General features: G+C 50.5%; 1 protein-coding gene across 2 annotated transcripts in view; it reads left to right on the plus strand.

The window, feature by feature from the left end:
* The window catches only part of LOC110296884 (probable ubiquitin carboxyl-terminal hydrolase MINDY-4), an 88,244-nt gene that overhangs the window by 39,566 nt on the left and 29,028 nt on the right, over positions 1-19,650 (plus strand). For both annotated transcript variants that reach the window (XM_029478745.1, XM_029478746.1), the window contains exons 6-9: positions 5,704-5,805; positions 7,179-7,242; positions 8,186-8,251; positions 13,613-13,680. In XM_029478745.1, the coding sequence (XP_029334605.1) occupies positions 5,704-5,805; positions 7,179-7,242; positions 8,186-8,251; positions 13,613-13,680 (300 nt within the window). The remainder of the gene's footprint in view (positions 1-5,703; positions 5,806-7,178; positions 7,243-8,185; positions 8,252-13,612; positions 13,681-19,650) is intronic.

Below are 19,650 nucleotides of genomic sequence, written 5' to 3' on the forward strand. Positions count from 1 at the left end.
AGAGAGAGAGACAGAGAGACAGAGACAGAGAGACAGAGAGAGAGAGGAGGAGCAGGAAGCAATGTGTCCTCGGCATAGAGCTCCTGTGTGCTGGGACCTGGAGAAAGAAAGTGGGTTCACCCGGACAACAACCCAGAGGGCAGGCCTGCTGTGTTTGTATGTGAGGCTTGGGTCATGCTGGCTGCTGGGGCTGATGGCACACATCTGGAAAGAGCATGGAAGTTGTTCTTGGGGTTTATGTTTCATATGAGGATTGTGTAGTATTGAGGACTTGTGTTGTATGTGGGGCAGTGTTTTATTTTTGAATTACTGCATGTGGGTTGCATTTCATGAGAGAAGCTGTGTTGTGTATATGAGTGAGTTGTATTATGTACATGTTGTATTACATTGAGGGGGTTGTGCTGTGTGGTGATTATATTTGTATGGGAATTGTGTAATGTAGAAAAGATGCCTTGTAGAATTGTATTGCATGTGTGTGAACGTCGTTTTATGGGATAATTGTGCTCTGTTTGGAGGACATGTTATGTGTGTGATTGTGTTGGATGTGAAGGTTGTGTTATGTGTGAGTTGTGTTTTGTGGCTGTGTTGTGGGTTATATGAAGGTTATATTGTATGTGGTTTGTGTTGTAGATGGATTATGTTGGGTTGTATGCGACTTGTATTTTATGTTGAAGTGTTGTGTTGGGGTATTTGGGTAGGCTGTGTTGTTTGAGTGGGTCATGTGTTTAGGAGGTTTTGTTGTGTGTCGGTTGTGTTATGTACAAAGGTTATATTCTGTTTGGGGTGGGTGATATTTTGTATGCGGGTTACATTGTGTTCTCAGAGTAGGTTATGTTGTATGTTAGTTGTATTGTGTGACCCCGTGTATGTAGAACCTGCCGGTGGACAATGATAGTGCTTCCTTTGGGCCTGGTAGCTCTGGATGGTGCTCATGATTCCCTGCATCCCACATCCCCATGATCCTCAGGCTAAGTGTACAGGATGTTCCTTCCTGCTCAGTGAGAGGGAAGCAGGGACATCAGCTCTGTGAAGTCCAAGGAAACTTAGGGAGAAATGCATGGGCCGGGCCTGGTCAGAGGGCTATAGGTAAGGGAACCGATGTACTCTGCAGTCTCCAGCCAAAGAAGTGGTCTGCCTCAGGCAGACAGTTAGGGAAGGGGAGGAGAGCCATGGGACACAGCTTCGGCCAGTGCTGATACAAGCACAGAGCAAGTGGCTGTTCTGGGACAGGAGGAAAGCAGGAGCGCCTTTTGCAATTTGTGCCTCTACCTTGCTAGTCTTCTGCGAGTTGAAGGCTACAGTAGGTATCCTTGTGCAGTGGGTGCTGTGTGCCCTCAGAGAGGGGAGAGTCTGTGCTAGGGCGGATGCTGCAGAGAACACAGCAGCTGGCCAGGACCTGGCTTTCTGTAGTGGTAGTAGGGAGCTCACATCTCTGAGTTAGTAGTTAGTAAACTCCTTCTCTGGTTGCGCTCCTTGAGAAAATGCAAGCAGAGACTTTTGAAAGACCTTCCAGTGCCATGCAACTGAGTAGGCCCCTTGACCTTAGCCCATCACAGTCCAGGTGGGGAAACTGAGGCCCACAGATGGATTGATGTTAGCTCAGGGTCACAGTACCATTGCTAAACCAAGACTGTCCTGTGACATCTTGCCTGTCATAGCATGTTGTTGTACTCTAGAAGCAGTGGGGAACCAGAGATGGCAGGAGGAGCTGAGGCTGTTGGAGTTTGAAACAGCTGTTGGATGCTCCAGTACCCTCTAGGCTCTCCGTTTACCAAGCGCTTCTCAACAGCACCTCCCTTGCCCTGGTTTACTAAAACTAGTGCAGACAACTACAACTGCACTGCATCTGGTGTGTGTGTGTGTGTGTGTGTGTGTGTGTGTGTATGATACAAGTATGTCTGGTTTAGATGGCCCTCCTGGGCTGTGCATGCTAGGTCCCTTTTCACTCTAAAATTGCCCAGCTTCAAAGGAGTAAGTTGAGGTGGAGACTAAGACAAGCTCCTTTTGGCCTCAGGATTGTGATGCGGCATCTCAGGAGCTCTGGCAGCCCAAGGATCTTACACATGCACAGAGCTCCTGGGCTGGATTCTTGCACAGTGGGTCTAAAGGATCCAGAGAAAGGGACAAAGTTCTAAGAGAGCAGAGCTGAGGGTGGGTGGCTCTTTCAGGGAAGCCAGGCAGAAATAAAGGCCTCTTGGCAAGGCCATGTGTTTTCTGTATGGCTGTCTGGCCTCATTACGGCTCAACCCATCAGGCTGGCAACTGCCTCGCCTCAGTCAGGCTGACAAAGCCAGGCGGCAGGATATGGTGTTTTTCCACTGGACGGGAGGAGCTGTGCCGCTTGGCTCATCCCCTCCATAGGCCCCAAGAGAGCCCTGGGGCTGGAAAGGCCTTTAGAGGCTGGTAGGAACGAGAAGGGTCCGGGCCGCTGGCCTTGTACTGTGCTTCCCTTCTGAAGTCATGGCACTTGAGGTACGTAGAAGGAACGCTTGCCTCTAGATCTCCAGATCCACCTGTGGACCCCCAGCCAGCCAGTCCTCTGCCCTCCCTCAGAGGGGCAGAAATGAGGGGACTGTGGCCTGCACACACTGGCAGCTTTATGCAGAACTTTCTGTAAGCTTGGTTCACATGGGTACATCTTTAGGGAAATGTGCAAATTGTCCCAAGATAATTAAGGCAAAGCGACTCTTATCTGAAACACCTGGACAGGCGTAATGGAGGTAGCTCCTCACCCAGTCCTCCCTAAGCACTTCAGGCTACACTGCTGGAGGAATTAGACTCTTGAAGAAAACTTCTGGTGTAAGAGCCTGGCTGGGGGCCAGATTCCTGGTGGGGCCGTGACATCTGTGTCTGCTGTCTAGGCCACAAGGATCTTCTCTGTCACCAGGGGATCACCCGTTAAGCTGTTGCACAGATAATGCTGAGGCTTAAGTCCTGGATATGTAGACAGGTACAGGTGACCCGTCCTTTTGTTGTCACCTTTGGGATGAGTGCACGTCTGCATGAATGCATGTGACACAGAGCCCTGACAGTAAACTAAGCAACAGAGCAGCAAGACTGGGAGGGGTGGAGCTCCCTGTCACCTGAGGGTCAGGTACTGACTGCAGACCTCTTGACAGCCTGTCACTGCATTCTCCATGAGCCTCTGTTTTATCTAGAAAATGAGAGCTCAAGAAGCTCTGCCTCAGAAAGATGGAGAAGGCCTGGATTAGGTGGGGAGCTGCAGACGCTGCTAACTGCAAGCTGACCCAGAGCGAGGACTGTAGAACCAGGCCAGCTCAGAGAGGCAATGCTGCAGGCAATGCCAGTGGGACCAGGGTGGGACTGGCCCAGGAGAACGCTGTCTTGATTGTGTCACAAGGTGCTGGACAGATGGGCTGCAAGGCAGGTGGCAGGTCCTAAAACCATGGTTAGTTAGCGCCACCTTCCCATCTCACTTTGACTCTTTCTTCCCTGTGACTTGGATAAATCACTTCGTTCCCAAGACTTAGTCCTTCATTTTAAAAGAGGATGCCATAGTGCTGAACTCATTGGCTGTTTAACAGTTTCACATATGGAGTGTTCATCATCAGTGTCCGGCACTTGCTAAGATCTCCCAGGCTAGTTTTTAAAATCTTGAATGATGGAGACTGGAGGGGCCGGGGGGTGTGGCTCAGTGGTTAAGAGTACCAGAGAACCCAGGTTCAATTCCCAGCACCCACATGACAGCTTACAACTGTCTGTAACCCCAGTCCCAGGACATCTGGCCCCTCATGTGTACGTAAGTGCAGGCAAAGCCCCAATGCACTTGAAAAAAAAATCTTGAATGTCACTCTTGCAAGCAAGGACTGCTTGTTTCCATCATTGCCTGGGGGTGCTCAGATGGGGGTCCCCTTTCTCCTGGACTGTGGCTTTCTCAGCCATAAGTGCACCAGGCAGTGTGCTCTGTTCAAGCTGGCTTTTACATGCCCTCTACCAGTTTGAGAGTTTTCATCTGGGTGGGGGTATGGGAAGAGGCCCCACCTCAGCCATCCTGGTGAATACATGTGTACTGTGGGACCAGAGGTGATCTAGGGGAGAACAAAACTCACGGTGGGCGGGGAGCGACTATAACTGTTCAGTGAAGCACAGGTGAGACAGCCACGAGACACAAGGCACGCAACGCATAAGCCATAGCTGTCATCTGGAGAGCCACGACACCCGTTTGTAGTTTCTGAATCCAAAGAGTAAACGTCCAACCCATCTCCACCACCCAGGCCTCTTTGTCCCTGGCATAGCCTCTCCTGAAACCCAGAAAAAAAAAAGTTCTATTTTCAATGTTATTTTCCTAGCAAGTGCTGACCGACCTGGGTTGGTGCTCCTAACAGCTTAGGCCATCCGGTCTGGCGATGATATGGTCCCTGTTTCCTGTGAGGAATATGGCAGGCTTCCTGAGTCTGCGGAGGCACCAGGCGGTCACTGGCTTACTTTGTCCCAGGCTGAGCTTCAGTGCTCGGCTTGCTGCCTCTGCAGCCTTGCCAATGCCAGGAGCCTGGTGGGCAGGTGTCAGGTGAACCTCTGGCTGTGGATGTGGCCCAGGTGGTGACAGTTGTGTTGGAACCAGTGACTGGAAGCTTCCCCATGCTTCAGGGACCTGGCTCATGTGAAGTGTCTTGTTTCAGGCTCCCAACACGGAGGGGAGTTCACTGTCACTTTCAGTTTCTCAATGGGGAAACAGAGGCATCACTGTGCCTTGCTAACCTTTTATTTTAAAGTAATTAGGTTCTAATTTACAATAACAGCCTGGCTGAGGTTGCATAGCTCTGTGTCCCACCATGATAGCTATTTAGTGGTGTCCTGGCTTCTCTCCTCTTGCCCTGGCAGTGTGTGTGTGTGTATGTGTGTGTGTGTGTGTGTGTGTGTGTGTGTGTGTGTGTGTGTTAGATTCCAGCATTTTCTCCGCACACATCTTGGTGTGGAGGGCAAGCATTTTTTTGGTGAGCGAAAACCTGGAGTTCTCCTGTGTGCATTCTGCCCTACCCCCAGCAGGTTCTCTTCATGTTGGTTAGGAAGAGACTCGAGCCAGCCTCTGCGAGAATGCCGGGGAGATCCACAGAGCACAGAGGAAAGCCAAGGGGCATAGCACGAAGGAGCCCTGGAAATGTCAAGTGGAAAGGAGCGGCTATATTTGGCCACTGCCTTCCTCCCTCTTATTCTTGCCATGCCCCAGGAACCTCTTAGTCACCATTTTTATTGCACAACGGCTCAGCAGCTTTAGATGTGGTGCCTGGCCGAGCTTCCCAAAGCTACCCTGTGCCTACACGTTGCTGCTCTGTGTCCTGCCACGCTCTCTGACCTTCTTCTCCTGTGCCTTCCTGCCCCCCAATTCCCAGAGGTCCACCCTAGTGGCCTTTTCTCTAGGACATCTCTGCCAGCCCCACTTTGTCCTTTGCTTTCCATGAATCTCACAGCTTCTTAAAGGGTTCACATGCACTTGGCTCAGAGGTCTTGGGAGAGCCAGTCCCCATCACAGAACGGCCACTGCTGCCAGTCACACACTTGTTTCAGTTGGCAGCATGATAGCATCCTTCAGGCTACCCCAGGGACCTGGCTCCTGGTTACTTGTGTTCTCATCTGTCCCCAGCTGATGGGATTGTGTAGAGGAGCCACCTAGACATCTCTCATAGGGTGAGCCTGTGTTGCTCTGTGCCTTCATAAACCTAAACATGTCCCCTTTCTCATCAGCCGGCTGCAGCCCTCAGATGCCCAGAGGACTCGCTGCCTTGCCCTGGCCATTGCCGACATCCTGTGGCGAGCTGGAGGCAAAGAACAAGCCGTGGTTGCACTGTAAGTGGTTCTGGGGGCCATGTTGTATTTAATCCCCAACTTGTCCTGGCCTAGCTGCTGGCTGAGGCTATCCTGGTCTGTATGCTGGGCAGCTGGGCTCTGCTGATTTCCAAACTCCAGGCTCATGTAGGAGGATGTGCTTCTGCCTGCCTGCCACACAGGACTTGGAAAGCACAGGAAAAAAACCCTGCAACTCAGTGCCCCTTAGTGTTTCCCTTGGGGCCACAGGCTGACTCAGCAGTGTATGCCAGCATCCAAGACCCCAAAGCATATTCTGCCTGTGTCACCATAACCTCATTACGGTGAGGATGAGATAGAGAGGTGAGTGGCTGAGGCCGTAGCCTAGTCCCTGGATTCGGTTACCATGACCACCATCAGCTTGTCCCTGCCATTTTCTAGATCTCCAGCCTCACCCCTAGGGTGGAATCATCACTGTGGCTACGCTTTGGGGAAGGAAGTGGTTTGGGGATCAGTTTGATGACTTTAGCATAGTGCTTAAGAAAGGGGGCTCTCTGAAACAGACTCTCAAAGCCATTGCTTGTTAGATGTGGAGCCTTGGGACGTGACCTCACCTCCCTATGCCTCATTTGTTGACTTGTTTAGAAAATGGGGTGATAATAATGATGACTTAATGGTTGTGAGAACTAAATGAGTAAGTATAAATAAATGATATGTATTAGATATAATAACATTATCAGTATGAATCATTTATTAATGTAAGTAGATGGTGGATGATAAATGTGATATGCTTCTGGCAGTATCACATCAGTTGTGGGCTGGGTTGTCGGCTATGGCTACCTGCCTTTGGTACCCTATGCTAGGTAACTAACCTTGGCACCTGTCTATTTGGTATCTCTAAGGGTAGAGGGTTCAAGAGCTTATGGAACAAAAGCCCAGAGAAGAAAGATGATGTGTCCCAGGCCACATAGAAGTTGGTGGCAAGTGGGTCCCACACCCAAATCCTACTGTTAGTCAGAGCTGCCCCAGGCTACACTCCCATTTTTGTTGCTGGGGGAGTCTGCATGGGTGGAGAGGCTTCTAAGAGGATGGCTGGAATCCTTACCCTGGATGAAGACAGTGGCAAGTCAGCAGTCCTTCCTCTGCAGATGTGTTTGCCAACTGTAAGGGAGAGTTGGGCCTCCTCCTGCCAGACATAGGCGTGGTTGTTCCAAGTTCACCCACCACTCTCTTTTTCCATGCCCTGGACTTGTGGGTGAGTTCATAACAGAAAAAACGAGAAGCCCTTGGCTCTCTGTTCCCTCTGGAGCTGCCACTCCTGTCCCCTTTCATTTCATGGCACATGTGGTCTTGCTGGCTGGAGGGTGAGCCTTTTCCTCTGGTAGAGGACTTATGCACCTTTTTTTCCTTTTTAGGGCTTCAGGAACACCGCACTTCAGTCCAACAGGGAAATACAAAGCAGATGGAGTCTTAGAAACAGTACGGCTTTCTGGAAAAATATCGTGCCACCTTTGGCTTTGTTTGGGGACTATCTCCTTTCATATAAGTAAATCCTCCCCCAGCTGGGGCTGGCTGGCCATCCCTGCAGCCCAGGCCCCCAGAATCCTGCCTGCCCTTTGGGGGTTGGGGAGAGCTGAGTGGCTTGGTGGTTTGGCATGGTTTGGCATGGTTTGGCATGGTCAGAGCTGGTTCAGTGGCTGAGAGGCCCAGTGTGTCCCCTCATTCCCCTCCATATGCATTGGTATAGAGGTACCCTCAGTATCCTGTGTGCAGTGTTCCTTGTTGTGCTGACCTTCTGCCCTTCCCAAATCTTTAGTATCTTTTCTAGCATTCACATGAATGGGGAGAGGCATGAGAATGTAGAAAGTGGGGGAGGGGAAGTTGATAGTATGGGGCAGCAGACATCAGCCCAGCCTAAGTGCAAGATAAGGAAGAAATAGGAAGGATACTGTGTATTATTGAAAACCTGGACACAGCAAAGATACTCAAAGCCTGATATGCCTTCACCGTTTGTTCTAGCCAGTTTGTTTCCTATGACCCAGCCATACGCACATGTGACCCTTGAACCCTCACTTGGGACCTTGCTTGATTAATGTTTTCTGGAAATGTGTTTTTTCCTGACTTGCCTGAGTATAGCTTGTTGGGTTTTGACCTGGCTTGTCCATGGTGACATGGAAAAGTGATTCCTCCCTGCCTCTCCTATTCCTTGTTTTAGCCTCCACACAGGGACCGTGATCCCTGTGCACCATGTCAGGGGAGTACAGGGACTTCACCGGAGGATAACCCGTAACTCACTCAGCGATGCTGGACAGCCCAGAATCACTCACAACAGCCCATGCACTTTTTCTTTTTTGGTAGGGCCTGACCCGGCATGGGCACAGTCCCTGGGGACATGTGGCTCACTCTGTGTGTTTCTTCACAGCTCACACTGTATAGTTTGACCAGCTCTGAGGACCTGGTGACTTTTATCCAGCAGAGCATTCATCAGGTATGCACAGTCATTTCTTTGGCGGCATGAACATTGCTAAACATTCCGATTTCTCTATGAAGAGGGTGGTTGGTGGAGTACGGCTCTGGTCATTTCCTTCCTGGGGTTGGCAAAGACACTGGGAAGAATGTGCTGATGGAGGTCGGAGACGGGTGGGTGTGGGAAGGAGGCAGTTTCCGTGACATCCTCCAAGGCTGGTTGTGATCACAAGGCCTAGGGAGCTGTAGCAACTGGGCTTCATCTGGGATCAGGAGCCAAGCTGAGGCTTGACTTTCTAGGGCTTTCCCTCTGCTGAAGTAAGCAGCCACTCTGGAAGGCTGGACTGTGAATTAACAGAGAGAGTTCTAGAAGAAGCTGGGAGGTGACAAGGAAGCAGCTCTCTCTGTGGGGCTGGAGGAGACCCTGCTTGGCACAGGACCTCACTAGTGTCCTGGAGAGGCAGGCTGAACCATGCAGGACCCTACAGTGCCTGCTTTGCTCAAGGAGGGATGCACTTCACCACTGGTTCTGAGATTGGCTCATGGCCTATGGCCAGGTTGGACAGGAGAAATCCTAGGGCTTTTGTAATCCTCACTGGGAAAGGTGCTATAGGGTGTGTGGAGCAAAGGATGTGGCTCATGGAGTAGTCTGCCTGGCTTTGGATCTGAGAGGCTGTGAGACTCAGGCTTTATCCTGAAGCTTTGTACCTAAGTTACCTCACTTGGCATGCCTAGGTACCAGCCATGCCTGCCTCACAGGCTGTGCATGAGGCCTAGCTTCATGGCATGAGCAGATAAAGAAGGAAGTATACCTGCTCCATGAGAATCAGGAAATGCTCTGGGAGGGTAGGGTGTCGAGTGATGAGCCTAGGGAGGGAGAATTGACTGGAGGTGGGACCCGACCTGAAGTCCTTACTGTTAGATATCCTTTCTCAGCCCTTCCCCCTGAAGATCCTGAGGGTCTTAGCACAGCCCCAGAAGCATCCTGACCCTGACAGCACCAGATGTTCCCTGTTAAGAAAACAGTCCCACACTGAGACTAATGGTAGACAGGCATGGTCACGGGACACTGGCCCCACTGAAGCCTGTTCATCCTAGAACCATTGCTTTCCATTCTGGGGCAGTCCAGGAGAGCTGGGGCCTGCATGGTCATCTTAGTTAGGGCAGCTACCTCAGGTCTAGGCAGAGGGGGAAACATGTCGAGAGGGTCCTAGAATAGCTGTCTGTCACTTGTGCCGTTTCTACTTCTATTTTTTTTTCTTGTGATAACTCCTCAGGGTGTCTGCAGGGTGTGTGGCAGTTTCCTACCTTTGTGGAGAGCAATGAGAAGGCTTGAAGCAAGGGCCTAGGTACCTGCCTTGGCCTTGGAAAAGCCCTTTTGAACCCCCATCTAGAAATGGAAGGTGGAGCAGTAAAATAGCTTCTATTATCAGTGAAGACTCTTGAGCTCCTATGGGAAAATGTGTTCTACATGAAGTACAGGCACTCCGAGTGAGTAGAACCAGGGCTGCCTGTTGAATGGAGGTGTCTGAGGGCACAGCAGTGTGCCTAAGGGAAACCCATGGAAGGTTGTCCCCTGAGGCAGATGGAACATGGAGCTATCCTAGCTATGGAAGGAAAGCGATTGAGGACCAAGGAGTGGCCATAGTGCAGTCAAGGAAAAGCTTTGGGGTCAGGCCACTGCCCCTGTGATGGTGACTCTTGGCACTAGGGCCTCAATCCTTGCCTGCAAGTGGGCTCTTGTGCCTCAGCCTGTGCCCTGGATTTCCTGAAGCTCGTACATGACAGAAGCCATGAGGGAGTTCAGAGAGAAGGGCCTGCTGTCAGGTGAGGGTCCCTCAATTTAACCTTCAGGCTCTAGGTATGCCTCCTCGCCAGCTGTGGTTCCCCAGGGCAGCCAGTCTAGCCAATACCTGGCCCCCATTCCTCTGGAAACAGTCTCTTCCCCCCCACAGCTTAATTTCTGTTTTTGCTGGAAGCAGTTGAGCTGCCTCAGCACTGAACACACCAAATCCATTTTTCATGGGCCGTGCTTAAGAGAGACTCCTCGTGCCAGGCTGGGAAATGTATGCCACCGCCGCCCAAAATAAACAGTGTCCATGCAGCATTCATTGCTGCTTGCCACTCGAGAGGTGTCTAGTGACCCCAGGTTTCTGTCCAGCTGGACCTTGAATACCTTGGTGGGCTCATGTCTTCCCAGAGCCGGAGCTGTGCTGGGAGAACGTCCCCTTCTTCCCAAGTGGCCCCAGACATTGTTTCCGGCCCAGGTGACCTTTCATACCATCAGGATGCCCTGAGGCCTCCCATGTCTTGGCAGCTTGAATTTGATGAGATAATTTTAATAAATATTTTTTGAAAGCAAGATGGAATATTGGTACCATTCAGCTGTGTCCTAAGAGGGCCAACCTGGCCAAGTTGGGTTGGATTTTCTACTCCCTGGGAGCCCAAAGTAAGCACTGTCTGAGGTATCATAAAGACTGGGACCATGTCACACTGCGCAGTAACAGCTTCCCACTGTGCAATGGTGAGTTCCGCTTCAGTGGCTCGAATGCTCACAGCTCTACCACAGCCCTGCTGCAGGGTGATAGGCTCCTCGGGCTTGGCCAGGGACACGGATCCTGAAGACGAGGCTTCCCCTAAGCCAAGAGGGAGACTGTAGCGGAAGGGGAGACAGAGGGAGAGCTCCCTAGAACAACTACAAGGTGGTATTAAAGCTGCACCCAGGATCTGTCACCCGCACTCCCCAGGCATGGGTCACCCCAAGGAGGGACAGGGCCATCACTCTGCAGCTGTCCCTTCCCCAGGAGCTGTCTCTGAGAACACGCACCATAAATAACTGGGGAAGTATGCAAGGCAGGGTCTTAGTTATCATTGTTTTTCACTGTAGAAGCCACAGCACCAAGTGTCTGACTTGAGGTCACAGGTTTTAGATGTTTGATTCGTTTAAGTTGAGGCTCATTCATTTTTGTTGTTGTCATAGAAAGAGCTAAGATTGTTCATAAAATGAGCAGTGATTTTGGGGCTCTGTGGGCTCCTCAGGCCAGCCGCTGGGCCTTCACACTCTCTTTCCTTGCCTGGAACGTGCTTACATCATTTGTCCAGAAAACCCTCCTTGTCCACACTCAGCTTCCTGTGAGGCCTCTCGGGTGTTTTCAGAGGGGCTTGCCACCCTCTTCTGACCAAGCTGCTCGCCACACATTTTAAGTTCTTTTTCTTTTTGAGTCACCCCTACCAAGCAGACATGCCCACCTGCTTCTCAGGTCGCAGTTTGTAGAGACCAGTCTCATGTATTGTTTATTTTTGAAAGAGGGTCTCTCTGTAGCCCAGGTTGGCCTCATGTTCATTTCTAGCTTGCAGTGGGCCCAAGTCTTCGTTTCTCTCAGCCTGCCAGTGCAAGATCCCAGATGCCACTCCCGTGCCTAGAGGAACATGCTCTTGGTACAGGAACTTCACTCACTATTATGGTTTTATGATCAGTTAACTGCCTGTTTGAATTACAGGGCGAAAACAAAGACTGCACTTTAAAGGGAAGATAATTTTATTAGAACCTTGAGCTGTAATAGTTTCCGAACTGGAATACTATATTTGATTCTGAGTTTCTTGGTGGCCAAGGAAAAAATGAAAATGTACTCAGTTACATCATGCTTGTCAAAAATAGCCTTTTCTCCTTTTAGCTTTAAGTCCAAAAATTATTGTTGACATACAAGGAGGACTATTATAACTGCATCTTCAAATACAGTTCATCCTGCCCAAAGTGGGACGAGCAAAATTTCATACTGGTTTGGGGCTGGGAGCTGTAGACTCTTCATTTCTGTAGGCTATTGTTTGAGTTGAGGTTTCTATTGCTTGGATAAAACACCATGGCCAACAACAATTTGGGAGGAAAGGGTTTATTTCAGTTTACAACTCTCAGGCCATACTCTCTCACTGAGGGAAGTCAGGGCAGGAACTGAAGGCAGGAAGTGAAGGCAGGTACTGAAGGCAGGTACTGAAGGCAGGTACTGAAGGCAGGTACTGAAGGCAGGAAGTGAAGGCAGGAAGTGAAGGCAGGTACTGAAGGCAGGTACCTGGAGCAGGAAGTGAAGCAGAGGTTACAGAAGAGTGCTGCTGACTGGCTTGCTCCCCATGGCTTGCTCATACTGCCTTTTTATTTTATTTTTAAAATTTTTTCGTTTTTACTCTCTCCCCTCTTAGTGAAAATACATCCTTTTATCATATAACACATTCAGATTACAGTTTCCCCTCCCCTAGCTCCTCCCAGCTACCCCCACTTCCCCTCCCACCTGGATCCACTCCCTCTCTGTCTCTCATTAGAACAGAACAAGCTTCCAAGAGATAATAATGAAATATATTATCAATCGTCAGTCAAGAAAATGCCCTATAGACTTACCTACAGGCAATCTGGTGGAGGCATTTTCTCAATTGAGCATCTTCTTACTGGGTGTCTCTCTAGCTTGTGTCAAGTTGCCCAAACCCAAACCAAACCATAGTAATACCAGAACCAGCATGAATAGCAGCAGGCCCTGTGCTGAACCATAGTGTACCATAGCTGCTGTGGGTGCCAGGCTGGCCCTGCTATAGGTGCTTTGCACCCTGCTGTAAGCAGAGACTCCTACTTTGCCTGTATTGTACAGCGGAGAAAAGGGCTTAGGGACCAGGAAGTTCAGAAACATCTCTCCAGTCATGTGACAGGCTCAGAGTGGCAGAGCCACACAGCCAGGCGGGGTGGCTGAGATGCAAAATAGACCTGATGCAGCATCAGCAACATTTTAATACCAGACAAATCAAACCCAAGATAACCAGCGAATCAAAAGTGGGTATTTAAAACCCCTTTTAAAATAATAAATTGGTAGGGAAGGCAGGCACTCCCTAGCTTCCAGTGGATGCCAGCCCTGTTCTACATCTGCTGCGTACTTGCTGATCACACAGCTCAGCTCTTCTGTATCAGAGCTATGTCAAGGAGAGTGCCCCTAGACCTCCAGTGTGTTACCCAGGAGCCGGGCGGTCTCATTCTCTGACAGAGGAGAATAACAGCAGAGCTCAGCTCCCTTCTTTCAGGGTCAGAGGTGACAGTGGTCCCAGAATGGAATGTTTCACCTCTGTTGCTTTTGGCTTTGGTGCTTCTGGGGTCATATATGAACTCTACGGAGGTATTTCTGTCATTCAGGTTTTGGGGCTCAGTTCTGTGTTCCTCTGTCCTTTAGAAGGCCTAGCTAGGAAGATGTGACTAGGATATGCTCTCTCTGGCTACTCACTGACTCCTGTGACTGTGCTGGAAGCCATGAGGCCAGGTCCCCGGCGGGCTGCGCTCTGGGTCTGGCTACACAAGTTGCTGCAGGGGGGGAGATGCACATTTGACAGGTCCTCTTTCCTCCTCCCACAGTTCGAAGCTGGACCCTATGGTTGCATCCTGCTCACCTTGTCTGCTATCCTGTCCAGGTCCCTGGAGCTGTGAGTATCTACCCTCATCCCGGGATGGGGGCTGTCCAGCTTGTTCCCCGGGTGGCCCTTGATGAAGCTACAAGGAGGGAAAGCTGACTGGCATGGAGAAGAGTAATCACAGCCTATATACACATCTTCCCAGGGTGGCCTTCTCTGTGGCCTTTGCATATGGCAGGGGATGGCAGGGGAGACCTCCCTCCCTCCCTCCCAGACCTTGCAGGCAACTGCAGAACCTGCAGGCTTGAGCGCTCGGTGAGATTCTCCTGATATGTGTGCAAGGATGGATAACAGAGTCAAAGACCTGGGCGTTGCCATTAGGGAGCCCAGCAGATTAATAGCACATGAATTTTTTGTGAAGTACAATTGATTGATTCTCCATTCCTTCCAAGCATAGGCAGGGTTAGAGTATGGAACTCTTGGGGAGGGGGTATTGTTAGGGGTACCTGGTGAGGGAGATTTGGGAAGTAATTCTTAGCAGGTTTGGGTAAAGGGCTGAGCCTGGGTTGCCTTGGCATAAAGAACATTTGTTCCCCTGTGGATGCCAGCTGTGCTGGCGGCCTAGTGCTGTCTCCCTGGGCCTCTGCTGTGGTGGGAGGAGGTGTGGGGCTTTGCAGCCTCGTGCACTGGCCCCCCTGCTGCCTGCTGATGCTGACCTTATTAAAGCAGGGTGTGCACAGCACTTTCTAATGGCATTTTACTTCTAATCCTGCCATAATGATATGATTCATTCCTGGTATGGGCTCACGTGCACGGAGACCATAAGCCTTTCTGACTTCTCCCAGGCTTGGCTTGCTAATCCCTGGATGGTGGGAGGGATGGATAGGGGAGCTTTCAACCTCACTGAGGGCAGCTGTGCTCTTGGGCACCAGGCCTGTAGTTCTAACTTCAGCTTCTCCAGCTGTGCCGGAGCTTCTGGTGCAGGGCACAGGTTGTCTTGTCTAAGGGGGTGGTGACTGCTGCTCTCATTGGAGCACCCTGGAGTGAGTGGGCACCTGGACCACATGCAAGCTTCTGCATGTAACCCTCTCCTTCCAGAAGGGACTCAGGCACCACATCTAAGTGATCTTCTCGCTGGCCAGAGCTGGAGAGCTGCTGCCTGACCCATCTGACCTGGACAGGCAGGTCAAGGGCAGTCTCTATCCAAGCTGTCATTTGTGGACATTCATCAGTGACTCGTGTGCACACATGTGCACACACACACCCAAACACCCCCCCCACACACACACACAAATGGACATATAGACACCAGATAAGCACACACAATCATCTGCAGCATGAACACAGAGGTGCAGTCCAACTGACTCCAGGGCCTCTGGGTAGCTTTCTAAACCCTGTAGGCAAGTGTCTTGTGGTTCCCAAGGAATGATAATCTAGGTTAGACCTCTTCCTTCTCAAGGAGCTGAATAGGGACCTGCTGTGGGTTGGATTTTATCTCACAACAGAGGTCTCTCCTCGCCTTCCCTTAGAACCCAAAGCAGAGGACAGGCCCATGCACAGTGAGAATAATGGCAGCCAGTAGCTGATGCAGCTTCAGTGTGCCCAACCCTTTCCTTGACAGTCATACAGGAGAACATGGAGCCTGTACCCTGCTCCACTGGGTTGATCCATTATGGCCACTGTGGCTTTAGATGGCGAATGCTTTGCCTAGGCAAGCTGGCAGCCAGCTACCAAGCAAGCTGACCCCACACAGCTTTTTTGCTTTGCTGCACACAGAGACGAATTCTGATGATAGACAGACTTGGAATCAGGCCTGATTGCTCCTCTGTGCTGGAGCTTTTTCCCCTAAGAACTGGAGATTTCTGGGCATCCCTCGTGTTTTGCCCCATCTTTCCTCCACAGGAAGCCCCCGGATCGTAGGTCGGGGAAGGTCATCTCTACTTGGGTGCCCCCACTTTGGGCAAACCTCTGGGAGCATGACGATGGATGGTGCTTCTGCCACATGCTATAGCCTCTAGTAGGTCTTATCACTCCTCCTTTCAATCTTGTCTTGACACCTATGAGGTCTTCTCAGTATACACAGCCTCAGCATGACGAGGTCTTCACAGTGCTCATCCTTGGCATGTACTTCTCAGCCACATCGAAGTACCATGGAACCTGAGATAGGCCTGGTGGCAGGACTGACCTGGGATGTCCTGTGTGAAGTGAATTTGAAGTAGCAACAATTACCTCTGAGCCACCCAAGTACAACGAGGCATGTGGACTGAAGGCTTCATTGTGAACCAGGGCAGATCTGGGTAGCCTGGGTGGCCTCTGCACATACTCTCAGAAGGCTGCTTGAGATGGGAGCATCCCAGCAGAACTAACCTTGCTTGCACCACTGTGATTCAAAGGAAAGATGGATATCCAGGAGGATAGGAAGAGCCTGGGCAGTCCTGGTGTTGCTCAGCTTCTGAGAGTGGTGTTGAAATGGCCACAGCCCTCAGCTCCCAGCTGAGGATGATGCTCTGCTGGGCATACCAACTTCCCATTTACTACCTTGGGGTCAACATCCCTCAAAGGCCTTTCTTCATAGACATCTGGACACAGAAGTACAGATGTTACCTAGCTCAGGTGCCAAGTGGCCTATTGGCGAAACCATGAATGCAAACCTTTTATAGAGTCACTGTAGATGAAGGGCACTTAGATTCACCGTCACTCAGCGGCCACCTGGCTGGCCAGTGTCTTCAATGCTTTTTCACTAGCGTACTGGGGCTGATGAAACTAAATCTAACTTATTCTTCAGAAAAATCCATTTCTGAAAAAGAAAAAAAAAAAGCCATTTCAAAGCCCACAGCGTGAAGCAGGTATAGCTAGGTGGGCCAGTGAGTGTGGCGGGGCAAGGCGGGCGAGGCCCCTGCCTGCCCCTCAGCATCTGGCATGACTCTTCCTTCTTCCCAGTTTTGCTTAAAAATGTAGGGAGCAGATGATGGCCGAGGGCCTTCCTGCTCTGGGTTCCGAGTCAGCTTTGTAGAATCCCTTGATGCTGTTTCTGAATGGTCTGTTACCACTTTGAGTGGTAGTTGGAAACAGGTCTTAGGAGACCAGAGATTTTAATATCAAATGCTGCTTAGCCATGAGAGTGCTAGGTTGGGAAGGCCTCCCTAGTTCATTCCAAATACTTTCTTTCTCTCTCTCTCTCTCTCTCTCTCTCTCTCTGTGTGTGTGTGTGTGTGTGTGTGTGTGTGTGTGTGTGTGTCGCGTGGGCACTGAGGTGAATATTGCTGTTCTGAGACTGTACAGGGGATGATGTGCATGATGACTGTGTGATGTGAGTGAGTGACGGAAGGGGCACACTCTCCCCTCCCTGGTGGGGTTCTCTCCAGTCCAGAGACTGCTCTTATATCACCCATAGGTCACTTGTGGAGCTTGGGTGCATGCTGTGGGCAGATGCAAACCCAGCGTAACCAGGCCAGTTGCTCCTAGGAGCAGAAAGCAGGCCTTTGAGCTTCGCCTTCCCCGGGGAGGGAGGAGCTTGTGGAGGCTGTTGCCCTGCAGCCTGATTTCAAGCTGTTTGTATTCTTTCTTAAGATCTGCAGTTACTTACAGTAAAGCCTGTGTTATATTTCATGCTCTCATGACTTCTAGACACTGAGCCGTGTGCCTAGAGATTTCCCTAGGGAGTTCTTGCAACTCCCCGGGGATGCTCAGAGCCCCACAATCAGGGCACTGCCCCAAGTCAAGCTTGGGTGACCCAGGGCTAGGGGTGGGAAGGGGAAGAGGGTGCTATGGAAAGCACAGCCTGGCTCACGGTGAGGCAGTGCCCGTCAGTGGCAAGAAGTCATGCCAGAAGCCTGAAAAGACGTTTTCTATCCAGTGACCATTAGTACTCATTACTGCAGCATCTTTGGCAGCAGAAGGGCAATCTTGAAAGTCCAAAAACGCAATGTTGGGCAGCACAGCCAGGCATTGAGGGTCAGGGCCTTACCACACTGCATCTCACCATGTAACTCTTGCCCTCAAAACTCTTGAGATTAGAAACAACAGTGCCAGCGGGGTGGTTTCTTTTCCTTGAAAAAATATCCCTGAAGTGAGAGTCGGCCATGGATGGGGGCTCAAAGGCAAGTGCCAGAATGTCAGTCTGGCCAGAGGGAGCAGAAGTCAAAGATTAACTCATTCGTATAAAGCACAGGCAGAGGAGAAGGACATCCGGGAGTCAGTGCTGTCTCTGGGACCTGGGTCCTCTGTGGCTTCTCTGCATCTTCATCCCATTCTTACATCCCAGCTGTGTTGCTAAGAAGAGCCAGATTTCCCGCAGTTTGCACCCTGCCACGTTTCAGGCTCCCAAGCATTGTGTGGCTAGCTATTGTGTGGCTGTACGTGACATAGGATGTGTGAAACTTGGGGTAGCCCCAAAGGTTTGGTCTACTGTCCAGCCATAGGATGTTTTGGCTTTGGTCAAGAAGTAGAGACATAGGGAGCATATGAGAGTAGGAGAGCCAAGGTCAGTTTGGGGATGGCTCCATAGTCTCTTCTGAAAAAGAGATAAAGGCAGGCACAAAGCTAGCCCAGTTTCAGACCACTCCCCACCCCAGGGGAGCTGGGAGGCCAGAGACATGTGCAGTGAGGCTAAGAGCTAGGAAGCTCTTGTTGGGAACCTACTGTCCCTACCTGTGTGGCTTTGATGATGATGAAGTGTGTACAGTGCTTAGCAAGCAGCATCATCAGAGTCCCTAAACATGCTCAGTCCTGGATGATGAGAAGTAACAGCTACCCAGGCCAGCAGCCCCAGCTCCACAGACAACTACAGGCTTGCCAGGCAGATCTCCAGTCCTCTCCTACCTGGGGTTCCTCCGTGATGTGCAAGACTGTCCAGGATGGACCATTAAGATCTCTAGGCTCCAGCTAGGAGATGGCAAGAAGTCCCTCAGTGAGTCCCAACAGTTCTTCCCATGAGAGGAGACTATGCTAACAAACATTGCCAGCTAAACTGATGGAGACCAAGGTCAAGAGTGGAAGGGAAGCCCTGTGTCTCAGCAGATGCCTCACCCAGACTCCCTTATATGAGTCACCCTTCATGTACCACCTTATGTGTGTGTGTGGCCAGGGTCTTCTCTCCTCTCTCCTCAAGGGATGTATCTCAGTCAGAGTTCTATTGCTGCTATGAAACCCCGAGACCAAAGAGCAAGTTGGGGAGGAAGCATTTAGTGGACTTCCACTTCCACACTGCTGTTCATCACTGAAGGAAGCCAGGGCAGGAATCCAAACAGGGCAGGAACCCAGAAGCAGGAACTAATTTAGAGGCCACAAAGGTGTGCTACTTAATGGCTTATTCTATATAGCTGGCTCAGTCTATTTTCTTATAGAACCCAGGACCAACCAACCATCCCAGAAGTGGCACCTCTCACAATGGGCTGAGCCCTCTCCCATCAATCACTAATAAAGAAAATTTTCTACAGCAGTGTTTTCAACCTGTGGGTTGAGATCCCTTTGATAAATCTGTCTTGAAAAATATTTAATTACGTTTCATAAAGTAACAAAATTACAGTTATGAAGAAACAAAGAAAGTAAGTTTATGGTTGGTGGTGGGAGTGTGTGTGTGTGTGTGTGTTACCACAGTATGAAGAATTACATGAAAGGTTCACAGCGTTAGATGGGGTGAGACCCACTGCTCCACAGGCCAGCCTACTGCCTGACCTTATGGAAGCATTTTTCTTAATTGAGGTTCCCTCTTCTCAAATGGCTGGTTTGTGTCAGTTTACACAAATCTAGCCTGCATACTGTGAACTCAGAAGGCGGTCTCGCCAGAAGGAGAGGAGAGGATCCTAGCTGCTACCTTGGGCTTTTGTGATCTTGTGGCAGCCCAAGTAACAGACCAGAAGTCTGAGACCATTCTCCTACTTCTTAGGGGTCTTTGAGAAGTGAAAGATGATTTGCTGACCCAGCTGACAGTGTCACTTGTCTTGTAGCTTCCAGTTTAATAGACTGTGCATTTATCTTCGTCCCTGGGGACGGTGACAAGACCTCCTCAGGTGTCTGATGACTGAGGGGTGGAGAGAAAGC

Source organism: Mus caroli, chromosome 6, assembly GCF_900094665.2.
Source record: "Mus caroli chromosome 6, CAROLI_EIJ_v1.1, whole genome shotgun sequence".
NCBI lineage: Eukaryota > Metazoa > Chordata > Mammalia > Rodentia > Muridae > Mus > Mus caroli.